The sequence below is a fragment of the Protopterus annectens genome, chromosome 1.part0 (assembly GCF_019279795.1).
Source record: "Protopterus annectens isolate FY-2018-M chromosome 1.part0, PAN1.0, whole genome shotgun sequence".
In the NCBI taxonomy this organism is placed as follows: domain Eukaryota; kingdom Metazoa; phylum Chordata; order Ceratodontiformes; family Protopteridae; genus Protopterus; species Protopterus annectens.
Window position 1 is genome coordinate 818,153,336 of NC_056725.1, and position 14,292 is coordinate 818,167,627.

The 14,292-nt window shown below is 43.9% G+C and overlaps 1 protein-coding gene across 1 annotated transcript in view; it reads right to left on the reverse strand.

Moving 5' to 3' along the window:
* Nucleotides 1-601: 601 nt before the first annotated feature.
* The window catches only part of LOC122801562 (peptidoglycan recognition protein 1-like), a 185,052-nt gene continuing 171,361 nt past the window's right edge, over nucleotides 602-14,292 (reverse strand). Inside the window, exon 4 of the mRNA XM_044071001.1 lies at nucleotides 602-1,006. Within this exon, the coding sequence (XP_043926936.1) occupies nucleotides 825-1,006 (182 nt within the window). The 3' untranslated portion in view covers nucleotides 602-824. The remainder of the gene's footprint in view (nucleotides 1,007-14,292) is intronic.

The window sequence follows — 14,292 nt, forward strand, 5'->3', positions numbered from 1 at the left end:
GGGGAACAGATCCCATTTGTATGATTCAAGAAGTAGTGTGGTAAACTTCACAATATGCCACCATGTTGTAACTTATCACAGTCCCACATAACAATTTAATATCATGCCATACAGCACGTCCGTGAAAGGAGAATTATAATTTTTCACCCCTAAGCAAAAAAAAAAATAATTGGTTGAGAAGACTTTTTATATAAATACCATTCATGCAGCAAGCTGGAATGAATATCACCTTCAATAACATGCACAATTGCTAAATTTACTATGTAGATACAAGCCCTTTCTAATAAATAATAGTAAAAAAAATAATGCGCTGTCAGTACAATTTAATTCAGCATCGATCATTTTATAATTCTTAGAATTCCCATACCAGATTGTGTCATATATAAGACCTACTATAAACAACAGTTAATAATTCTGACATTGACAGAAAGTGAATTATGTAAAAACTGAACTGTTTTTGTTTTAGTCACAGTCATTAGAAGCACAAAATGCCAAAAGGGTAGACAGAAGCTCACAACTATGCCTTAACAAACAGAAGTGATGTACTGAAAACAAAGAAAAATAACAATAATGAGATTTCTAGTAACATTTTTCTCTTACTTTCCTCTTTATTTATAGGATTTGTCACTTCATATCTGCATTTCACAGACATCTTATTATACTAGTCTGGCTTAGATACTCTGATCACTGGAAATGCAGAAGATTGCCAGTGGTATAATCTAGTAATTCTTGTAATAACCAATGTTTCACCAACATTTTTCAGTAGTGAACTATAGTGTATTTGCTTAGTGATAGTGAGAAACTAGTTTAAAGAGGCATGGTCCTTAAGAGCCCTGGTACCTTGGCCAATGTTTAATCATATTGTAGAGTTCTGTCCCAGGACACACTGTATCACCTAGGTCTCGGTGACCTTTGACCACATAGTCAGGATGCAGATAGCCTCTGATAGTGGCATGCCTGATCAGGCTTGTGGCAGCATTTTGTGCAGCAGAATTTGGAGTCCTGTCTGAAACAAACAAAAACAAAACAGCAACACAATAAATTCAGTTTTTATTTAATTGCACATTATTTAACTAAACAAAACATAGGACAAGTAAAAATATAAATCCCTTCCAATAACATAATTACATTCCATGTTGAGTCTGAAAGAGTGATACAACATTGAAACCTGTGGGGATGCTAGCTTTGTTTTGAAACCATGTTTCAGTAATTAAACAGACATCTCGATTTTCAAGAGTTTGGAACACCTGTAAACAAATGTGCAATTTCTTTAGGCTTCTAGTATTGAGCAGTGCTACCTTATATAGGTTTGACTTTCACTGGCTATATAGGTAACTTTAGGAGACTGACCATACCTGAAAAGCCTCTATGGAGGAGGAAAAGGTCCTTAACCTGTGAAATATACAGCAAGACAGGCGCTGGCCTTTAAAGGGGAATAAAACTGCTCAAAGATACTTGGGGGGACCCCACACTTCATGAGGTAAGTAACTCACATGTACAAGATTTATTGCAGAGCTGATATTCCCTTTGAGCAATTGTTGTTATTCTCAGTTTTAATTGATTTACCCTTCCCCTGTGGCCAAAGTTCTAGCCAAAAAAGAACCAACTGAATTATTTCACTTAACTAGTTATATAAAAGTAATACAATTATGAGTACCTCACAAAAGTAACTTTTCAGAAAAAAGGTAGTATATCTTTAGTATTTTATGATTTTATTTTGTTATTTGTTATTTGTTTCACACCCAGAGGTGATGTAAGGGAGCTAATTCTCTTTATATTATGGATTGTTTATCTTACGAGAAGCTAATAATTGTAAAATAAATTCATAGTGTAAAAGCAAATAGAGAACGTATTGTTATACACATTCATTCAAAAAGAATTGTGCACCTGTTGCAGAGGCATCTTGTATTTAGTACTGAGTCACAGCACTGATGCCCTTCGCAACTACATTGGTTTACTGACATGCTTAGTAAATTTGCTAGGAAAATATCATATACAATAAATTCTGATATTGTGCGAATGATACTGCTCTCATAAGCAGAACTGAACAGTAAATGAAGTAAATGGAAATGTTAGGTGTCACTGAAAAGCAATTACAGTCAACAGCAGAAGTAACTGCTATAGTTAACATTGTAAAGTAAGATACACCCCCAGATTCATGAAGCTCGGCGCAAGGCCAGTGTAAGGCTTGCTCCGGCCGTGTGGCGTATATATGGAGTAGTAGCGCCATATGCATATTAATGAAGGCGTGCAGCCGCCACAGCCATGTGCATAGGAAACGTGCGCAAGTGCATGGGGCTTAACGAAGTTGCGGAGGGAGGCGTGTCAATGTCGGCTGTCGATGAGCAACCTAAACTGCTGAATATTATAGTCCGCCTGCAGTAATAATCGCACCTATCAGTGTCTGTGGAGACTGAAACGTATACAAAGCATGCAAGATAGTCCCTGTGAACAGAAAATGAAGAAGCAAACACAAATGCACGATAGGGAATAACAGGTCCTGACCCTTGAACAAATGACAGAAAAACCGTGTGCCCATAGTCCAACGTAGTGTTGATAGCTATACCATGTGGAAGTGAAACATATCATATGCTAGGGCGCCGCCAGGAGGTACGTCCAGCCCAATTGAGAGGGTCACCAGCTGACCCATAATGTGAGGGAGGGTGCATAGCTGTGCAGATGTGTCCATAACAAAATACACGAGGAGAAATGTAGATATATGTAGTGACTGTATGTCCGAATCATATCCCACAAGGGATGTAATAGTCACATACAAAAGGTATGTCTGTATCCCACATAACAAATGTGATAGGGAATAGAATACACATGTAAACGAATCAGGAGCATAGAAACAGCTACAACAATAAGGACACATGTAGGCCGAAAGGAACAGTATGACCCATACCATCAACTAAGAATACCACCTGTCCCACTTTGCGAGCGACAGTACCGCTGCAGCCAGATGTGTCCTGACACAAGCTTGTAAACATGGCAAATGTGCAGAGATTATAGGACATAATTATCCCTCAGATGTCATGTAATAGTGGCATTAAACAGTTGTTCTCCACACGTATATTACATAAATGTCATAAGAAAAAGAATAAGCCACTGAAATGCTACAAGACTAAAGCTTAGATATAGGCAAGAGTTGTAAGTTCTATCTGCCGAACTGACCATGGGTATGTGTCGGCGTGTAAAATGTGTTGTGTCCACCGCAAATGTTACATTGTGGCCAATTGAAAAGGTGGAAACAGTACCGTAGACTGTGGGGAGGCATTGTCCACAACAGTCAGATATGTGGAAGGAATAGCATGGACATAGGAAAAGGTGCCATCTCCCCAATGAGTACAACAGGTCTGCAAAACCCGGGAGTCATCGGTAGAAGCCAAACTAGTATGTGACACAGCCGAATGGGTAGTACCCAGGTATACCAACTAAGTAATGAAAGTGAAGTATGGGCGTGTACCTATGTGTGTGAGGTATAGCATGTGGGAAGCAAACATGGCAGGGTAGTCCACACAACCATAAAGGTACCCGACACCTGTAGGGCAGTCAATGTGCTACTCTGGCCGTGTCATGGCCCAACAACAAAAGTAGTGAGCTATCGGATGTGAGTAATTTGCATGTGAGGGGTGGATGGGTAATGGTAAAACCCACAAAGGCGATACTGTGTCATATGCAGAAAAGGTGAACCAGAGGTATAGGAGGGGGCAGCAGGTGAAGTTGACATAAACACAAACACATGGAGAAACAGCTGCAAGACAAGCAGACAGGCCATAGTGTAGAACACAATCCCACAAACATATGTATCATGTAAATGTGCGATCAAAATGTATAGATATGTCACCGTCACATACCCACAGGTTGGTCCTGATGGAACTGGCCATAACAAATGCAACACACCTGGCTGCATAATGGGCTACCCAGCATACCCTCCACATCATACAACCCACCCCCATAACAGAACGTCCACCAAATCCACCCGTATGTGGCCCACTGGTTCGTTGCAGCCACAGCTACACATACCGACCCCTATGCATATGTAGTAGGTATTGTCACCCTAGGCAGTGTCAGGATAGCAAACCATGTATTCCCTGCATGTTAAACCCCCTACACATTTTCATAAAGCCAAAATACATTTCGATATTGTTTCTGTGTGGAATGGTCCAATTTCTGGAATATCCCTTACGGGATAAGTAACCTGTGTAAATAGTAGAATGGGTATGATGACAAGATGTCCAATCCTGTACATATCTGGACACAAGTCAGAACATGAAGTAGAGGTCCAAGACACTGTCCAGACCTGAGTGGTCATGCATAACCTAGTACCTAGGATAAAACACCTTCCCGTGACACACGTGTCCTCACACAAATATGCGGGAGAATATATTGCACACTCGCATAGTGGCAAATGGCAGAAGGGTGAGGAAGACACCTGACATTAACAGGATAACCCTGATGAAGTGTGAGGGATACCTAGTGTGTGCCGGCATGACCGACCATACCTGACAACCTGTGTGAGCTAGATATCTGGACAGAGCCGTGAATACAAGTGAGACAAAGGTACAACAGCAGGTACAATATGCAAAGATAGCTGTTAGAAGTTATTCATGTATGTGCAGTCTGAGTACCTGGGAAGTCCACTGGGCGAAGAAGTGCCCAGTAACAGTGGAGGCCTGGGTAGAAAAGCTCCACAAGCAATACAAGGAAATAAAGGCTACATAATGTTAAAGGTAAAATACAAGAGTAAAAGGCATACAGTCAGGAAATACACATGCATAAAATGTGCATAATAAGATCGTGCAAATCCAGAGTTTTGTAGTGGTAATACAGAAATTTACAACAATGACATACTTGGAGTCAAGTGAGTGTCAGCTAAGTCTGGTTAAGCTGGAGGGTAGAGAGGAGCAGGAGTATGGAGAGCTCAGAGGAGTGAGATCCCTAGAATGTATAACAGGTGCAAGCAGGACTATATCCATGTGGATGGATAAACATAGATATATCATAGAATGACAATTTGCACAATGGCATTAATGTCCAGAGTATGAAGTCTGAAACTCAACTGTCTGCCAGCATGTCCCGACATATGTCCCTAATGTCGAGCTACTGCTGTGCCAGAACACAATAGCGTATTACAGAGGTTCGTACCATATCACTCAACTGTCCAGATATTCGCAGAATGACCAGAGTGTTGGCTCATATTGTTGTGTGCCTCCGACAATCTGCATCTGTCAAGTAAATAGGTGTGGATTGACATCACGAAATAATGAGGATTAAGTAGAACACTCCACATCCCACAGAAGAGTCATGATAATGCAAAACCTAGTATTCTATCAACGTTATAAGTTTGTAAGGAAACTAGTTAAAATGCGTCCCTCTTACTCTCCCCATTATGTAGGGTTTGCGCAGATTTGTTGCTCAAAGAGGTTGAGAGGTATGGTCCATACATATGTACAGTAACAACCCATGACATTTGTGTAATGTACAATTGCATACCTGTAGTCACATCATGTCCAAGAAAATAATCCCCGTATGAATGAATACAGGTAATAGTCAAATGTGAATGGGAACCCCCCCCCCTCACCGTGGAGTATGGACCGTAACAACCCCAACCATAATATGTGCAGCCAACAGAATAAGCTCCTGATAGGTGCCCAAACACATGTGTCTATAAATACAGGTAAAATGTTCATAATAGGGAGAAGCTCCCTGTCCACATGCTTCATCTGACATTTGAACTCGGCCAGGGAAGTTCCGTTCACCAGGCAGACAAGCCTATACCCAGATCACTACACGAACACCCTGGCAATCAGAAATGTGTATGTGATACGACTATATGCCCTGGTGTTCTGCATATCCTCGGAGTGATTAACAATGCAGCTGGGGTCCACAGCAGTAGGCAATAGGGAATGTGTAATATGTAGTACCGCGTTTCTCACAGCAGGGGAATGGATGCCTGTGTTGTAAGTGAAGCGGTGAGGCATATGTTGATGTAGCTAATTACTATGGGTATGCATATCAATGAGGCAGAACAGCAGCAGAATACTGTTTCTGGCATCCATACAACGTGAATGCAGTCCCGGTTGACCTACGACCACTGCAGATATCCCTGTAAAGTGTAATGAATGCGGTCATGCTGTACACACAGTTAAATACGTAAAGGTGAACCATGTGTTTCACACCAGTCCGTAAACCGGACTACAGATATGTAAGTGTTACGGTCAGAAGTATGAAAGGCCGCGCAAGCACACATATCTATTAAACAGATGTAACCCACAACATGTATATGCAAGTGCGCCTGTGCATGTGTGATCCACTCACAGCATAGTAAATGAATGCTGTTTCCCCCACGTTATATATACATGGCTCAAACCTGTTAACCCCGTAAAGTATGAAACCCGATAAAGCCATGCAAACTACTGGTACAAATAGGGACAATCCCCAGATATGTGCCAGAACAAACATAGAAAGTGGATAGAATAACAGGTGTGTCAGTAGCATGGATTCTCTGAAGGGTATGCAGTCGTAACCTGAACTGCTTGCCAGTATTTCCCAACACAAGTCTTTAATGAAATGCCACTAAATTGCCAGATAGACACAAGGCTATGAAAAACACACTGAAGATAAAGAGGCAACCAGCTGTTCATTCTGCGACAATCTGTACAGTGGAAAGGTATGGTATGGATATAGATATATGTGTATACACATAATCCACAGACGTAAACCAAAGCAAATTATGAAATGAGGACTGTACATGTATATATGTATACACAACAAACATATGTCCCGTAGATATGACATATGTACATAAATAGGCCACGGCATAGCTATTATGGGTAGACAAACAGACATGCACGAAAGGTGAATACACCGCTGCTTTCCAAACCATTGGCCAGAAAGTGACAGTCCGGCAAGTTCTACACTTTAAACATGAATATAGGTGTCCATTGCAGGACCCCAAAAATTGATCCATATGTAGTGTCAACCATCATTGACGCAAAAGAAGTGACCTCAGCAAATACGATATAGCTGTACATGCAACAGTAGCAGGTGTAAGGGTAATAACACGTGTCGATAGAATGTATGATGTACGAACTGATATCCGGAGAGTGGGGAGTGCTTATAAGTGTCTCCACACTTTAGTACCACTCACATTAAACATGTGTAATGGGTACTGTGGAGGGGTGTCAGGTATGGGAATCATGGGTATGCAGAAATGGGCCTAGGTGTTGTTTGGCACAGATTTATTAGGTCCGCCCCATGGGAGTGATGTGGGTATAGCACACGCCTATATTCTCAATAATGGGGCAAACCATCCACTGGATATTGCGTAAACCATTGTGGGAATATGCAGGGCCCTATATCAGTGTCATGTAGGCGATTATCATGGATGGACATGCGTACGACCAAGATGGTAACCATACCTGGCAAACTGTCAGAATAAGACAGCTGCACTAAGGCATAGCACATGAAATACAAATAGGGACTATATTAGATATACCCCAGACAAAGTCAGAACGTTGATAGAATACTGGCATAGTCAGGAAAATGAATGTTATGAGTGTTACTAATCATGACATAGAAATGTCAGTCACTATTATCTAACCACACAGTTCGTAATGCCTTGCCAGTAATTTACCAGAAAGGTACATTATTATGACAAATGTAACAAGAGCAAAGGTCAAACGTCAGGGCGTTTACCCATAATGTGTAAAGGTGAGAGGTATGAAGGTAACCTGTCCAAAATACATGTACAGAACTAGTGATACTAGGTGGACAGGTGAGAAGAAAGACGTCAGGACAAATGACAAAATATGTACAAGTCATAAGCATGTACTCCGACAAATGTGAATGACAACGTATGCCCTGTGAAAGTCAATGTGGAAGGTTAATAGACTCAAAAGATATGTGTCCCTCAGGGTGTCATGCAGTGTCACCGTTACAATGTCCAGTCCCCCATACTCATACATGAGCTCTGCCACTGACGGAAAGCGCAAATACCGGCGTACACATAAGGTACATGATAGAATAATAAGTGTGGATAAGCAGCTGTTGGCCTTTGTGAGGAATACAACCCTCTGGGTGGGTGTGTCCTGCAATATAAATGTAATGGCATCTGGCCTGTGATGCTGCCATACAGTGTGTGTATTGGTGTCAGAAAATTGATATCTTGCATCAGACACATACCCCGCAACTGTACAGATTTACGCAGAATGTGCAGAGTTTTGCCTCATATGTTTGGTGTGTTCCTCTTAAAATCAGTACCATTCTGGCAAATTCCTGAGAACTGAAGTCATTAAATAATGACAAACATGTGAGTTTAAGACACCAAATCCATCAGAAAAGTCATACTAATGCAAAACCTATTATTGTGTCAACTATCTACGTTTGTAAGAGCAATATTTAAATTCTGCCCCTATGTGTCCCACTATCAGTTAAGGCTTTGTCCAGATGTTTGCTCTAGGAGGTTGAGTGGTATGATCAGAAACAGATACATGTGTGAGGAAACAGTATTATCGACTGCAAGACAACTCAGAAGGTATGAAAAGCGCTGCAGTAGGACGTTCAGTACTGTCCGCAGGTATGTGCTGACATGTCAAATGACACAGCAGTCTACATGAAGTATCTATAGGGCTGTCACCTTTACAAATGATGATAGTGGTTCATGCCCACAGCCATGCACACAGCACAAATAGACATACACACAGCAAAACTAAGCCATGATACATGAAGCCTCCGGCATGTACGAGTAGAGTGAGAGTACAGCAAGGATAGATGTCTGCCAAGCTATACAGCAAATGCCTGTAAGGGCATGTAACACCGCCCATAACATGAACGTTGCACGGAAAATGTTGGGATTTGCAACATACTCCATTGGTATGTGAAAGCTATGCAAATATGTGATACATGAAACAGTCAGCTGTCCATGCAAGAGCAGAGTTATGTGCAGGAATTATATACATATATATATATATATATATATATATATATATATATATATATATATATATATATATATATATATATATATATATAAATATAGATATATATATAGATACAGACATACACACACAGACACACACACACACGTGGCAGGGTTGTGAGTAGAACACGAACGTAACCACTGTACCACACAACAGCATTACGCAGTGACAGAACGTGCAACCGTGATTAGTAGATCACGGCAATCACACAGGCATACGTCTAGCCTGTAGACAGCTGCATCAAAGGCAAAGACGCCGCACAGATGTTATGGTGTGTGAATACTGTAAAAGCAATGTACTGCTGTCATGCAGCTGGAAACACACACACACACTTGGCAGAACTGGGAATCGAACTTACACCTAACTACCCTATCACACTACAGCATGACGCATTTACAGAACACGCTACCGAGATTACTAAACACAGCAGTCCCACAGGCATTCTTCTAGGTGCGTGTCGACATCCGCAAAGGCAAAGACGTCAGCAGGATATATCTGTGGTGTGAAGCATCTAAAAGCATAACCTGAGTCCCCAGGTGGACGGGAGCATGCACACACACACACACACACACACACACACACACACACACACACACACACTTGGCAGAACTGGGAGTTGAACATACACCTAACTACCCTATCACACTACAGCATGACGATTTACAGAACGCTACTGAGATTACTAAACACAGCAGTCCCACAGGCATTCTTCTAGGTGTGTGTTGACATCCGCAAAGGCAAAGACGTCAGCAGGATATATCTGTGGTGTGAAGCATCTAAAAGCATAACCTGAGTCCCCAGGTGGACGGGAGCATGCACACACACACACACACACACACACACACACACACACACACACACACACACACACACACACACACACACACACTTGGCAGAACTGGGAATCGAACTTACACCTAACTACCCTATCACACTACAGCATGACGCATTTACAGAACGCACTACCGAGATTACTAAACACAGCAGTCCCACAGGCATTCTTCTAGGTGCGTGTCAACATCCGCAAAGGCAAAGACGTCAGCAGGATATATCTGTGGTGTGAAGCGTCTAAAAGCATAACCTGAGTCCCCAGGCGGACGGGAGCATGCACACACACACACTTGGCAGGGCTGGGAATCGAACTTACACCTAACTACCCTATCACACTACAGCATGACACATTTACAGAACGCGCTACCGAGATTACTAAACACAGCAGTCCCACAGGCATTCTTCTAGGTGCGTGTCGACATCTGCAAAGGCAAAGACGTCAGCAGGATATATCTGTGGTGTGAAGCATCTAAAAGCATAACCTGAGTCCCCAGGTGGACAGGAGCATGCACACACACACACACACACACACACACACACACACACACACACACACACACACACACACACACACACTTGGCAGGGCTGGGAGTTGAACATACACCTAACTACCCTATCACACTACAGCATGATGCATTTACAGAACGCGCTACCGAGATTACTAAACACAGCAGTCCCACAGGAATTCTTCTAGGCGCATGTCATCATCCGCAAATGCCAGGACGCCGGCAGGGATTGTATAGAGAGTGTACGATCAGACATAGTCCTGTCCCACTGTAGACGTACACAAACTCACGGCAGTGGTGTACTCGGGGTAAGTATACATGTATAGAGCACTACAACAACAATACATACACACAGTATGCACCACAGACAGTACACCCTTCAAGATAGTCACCCAGTGTGTACTCGGTAGGCATCCATCCTGACGTTGAATACGGAAATCAGTTGCCTGGATGACCACCATGGCAATACAGGATGTCAACTGCCATGCCCATGCACAGAGGGACATCACCGACACAAGGTGTCACTGGCCATGGCCGCACACCTGGTAATATATGTCAGTTCGGACTGTACTGTGTGTCGATCTACACAACAGCGTACTGGGCATGCTCACACACTTAGCTGTTGCAAAGGGCCGTCTTGCATGCAGATGGAGTGTAAACACAGAAGGTCTCAGTTTGGACTGTACCATGTGTCCATCTACACAACTGTGTACATGGACTGTACTGTGTGTCCATCTACACAACAGCATACTGGGCATGCTCACACACTTAGCTGTTGCAAAGGGCTGTCATGCATGCAGATGGAGTGTACACACAGAAGGGCACAGTACAGAAGGGCACAGTAAGGTATAACTGTCCTCATGCACAGGGCGGTCACACACATGCAGTGACCTATACACACTCAGCTGCCATCACAGCTGTCACAGGTGCAGGTCACACACGTACACACTGCAGTGTACACTGTAGCTGTCAAGTCATCACCATGTCGTCAGTGCAGCAATACACAGCCTTACAGTACCACAACACCATGTGACACATGACCACTGGGCTGTACAGAGGTGTACACCAGCTGTGCAGAGTACACATGTACCGACAGGGATCCAACAGGTGTTATGCATTGCAACGATGCCAGTATACATGAACAGGTCAGCTCAAGACATACCACGGCCCTTACACAGCTGTGACACATGACTGTTGCTGTACACCAATGAACACATGTCTGGATATGTCATACATGTGATTGTGTGGATGTGTGCATGGACTGCACACACAACACATACATACATAGCATAGCCTTTGATATACCTCATGCATAACAATGGCCTAAGCAATGCTACGCATGCAAATGAAAGGTGGGTCCATGTCTGTTGAATGCTCACACTACAGGGTGTAGCAATGTTGACCAGGACACATACCCTTATACTGGTCGACTGTGACACCCGTGATATCATACCACAGTCCATGTGTTATGTATGTCAACACACATGTCCAACAATAGCAATGCATACAAACATGGCAACAGGAGACACATGTGACATCTGTACTGTGCATGCAGCAACCATGCATGTGCAGTGGCCGATGTCCGTAACATAGTTGCACCTAACTACGACATGCAGTCGCAATGCAGCCCCATCATTGACACCTGTATACGGTGACATACAAACAGCATGTATGGAGGGATGTGTGTACATAAAGTGGTGAACCACCTGTGTAGATGTATGTGTGCAGGGGGTGGCTCACAGTTGTGTCACACACCATCCTATCATGCCATGTGCAAACAGTACACTATGTCACTGTTATGTGACGGTGCTGACATAACGCATACACAGCGGTCAGGTGTTACCAACTATATGTCACATGGCACCTGTAACACCTACAACCTCCCGTGTGCATATAGCAGCACAATTGCCAGACATAGCGTTGGTACACATAATGCAATCAATACCGCTGCATGTCTATCAAACGTGTCATCATATGGCAGGTGTATCATTCCCAGCACTGCCATGTGTGTCCAAATGTATGACCAGAGATGCCACATATCGTGGGGATTATGTCCCAGTTGTTACACATCCCTGTACACCGCTGTAGAGATCTATACATACGTCAGTGTGGAAAGCATGACGTCGGCTGGTGTGGTGCATCAAACACGTCATCTGTCCGTATACACATGTGTGGTCACCACAGTGTGTGTGTGTGTGTGTGTGTATGTATGTATGTCTGGTGCTTGGTGTGAGGGTGTATGCTAATATACAGTGAGAAATGATCACTAACCCCACGTGGTGACTAACCCGTAATGGTGATGCAGTGCACTACCCTGTTGATGCCATAGGTCCCAGCCATACTGGCTACCTGTGCATGTTCCTTCTCTGTGACACATCATGTGGGTGCATAGTACTGTGAGGGTGATGACCACATAGGCAAGGGTCCCCACCTCAACACTATGGGGTGTGCATTATAGTGGTGTACACCCCGTGAATGTGGCCATGTTCCCGTACTGTTACAGGGTCCTACTGCTACACAGTGTGGCCTCCAGCTATTGACACCTCACATCATCATTGGCCAGACCGCTGTGTACAACCCCTGCACCATGTCACCATACCTGTAATGTGTCCTGCTATGTATGTCACGTCTCTGTCCAGTGTAGCCTGTGGCACTGACCACATGCGTCAGGTGCAGTATATGTGCAGACATCTGTGTCATGTTGGTGTTTCCAACAGTCAGGTTGAGGGTACATGTAGCATGCTGATATTGCCAGATGTGCCTGTGAGTAATCCACAGTTACACGTGGGGGACTGCAAACACTGCTACCTGTAGGCACATGCAAGTACACCATAGGAGGGAACCAGGGTATCACAACCAACATGGTGCTACAGATGTAACCAAGACACATACCATGAACACATCACAATGCATGCTGCACCTGAACTACATGGTATGACCGGTGCATGTCGACAGTACACAACCTATGTCACATACACATCTCTCAGTATTCACACACAACCACTGCAACATACACATCCCTCACTATGCATACACAGGTAATATTACATACACCTCTCACTATTCTGTTCACCCTGTGCATCAGAATATTTGAGCATATCCCTGCACCGATGGTGTGGATGACAGGGATGCGGCACAGGCTTCATCATATGCACAGGGTGATATGTTTGCCAGGGGCATAGGCTGCAACAATGGATGACATCATGTGTGTGTGTAAGGGCCGGTGATTTGATTGGACATGTCTGTTCAGAATGCATGTGGATGTTGTGGAGCCCTACAGTTGTGTTTGCTGTGTGCGTGTATGTGTGTACAAAGTTCTGCCATTTGTGAGGCCTATACAGGGTATAATTGACAGCTCCAGATTGTACAGACCAGGTTGTAGAGCTCATTGTGTCCGTCCATGGCCACGTGACCTGTGCCTGCCTGGAGTTGCACGGGCACTACCAGGTGTAGGTACAGAGTGGCTACTGTCCGACGACACATGTCCGCTGTAACTGTGTCCCCGCTGAGAACATCCAGGGCCACATCCATGTGGCCTGCTAAGGCCTGGTGTGGACAGCACAGCACCAGCTGCACTGCTACTGCTACAGGCACTATGGGAGCGGGCATGTGAGGTGGCACTCTCACGTTGACCTACACTATGTGGTGTTGCTGGCCTATGTCCACATGGCCTACGCCTCACTCCTACCAAATGTTCCAGCACAGACAGCTCATGCTCGCGGATTGCCATGCCATGGTCAAGGATTCCGACCATGTCACCCAATCGCCTATCCAGAAAATTGGCAATCTGCTGTTGAACATTTGCCAATGCCTGGATGTTGTCATTTAGGGTACGGATAGCAGCCCTCTGCAGCCTCTGCCCTTATCTGTTCTGCCGTTCAGCACGTGCCTGTGCCCCATTACAGTCTGGAACATGCATCTGGTGATACCAGCTGCTGCACTCTGTCCTGCAGGTGCATGTCTGCCAGAGG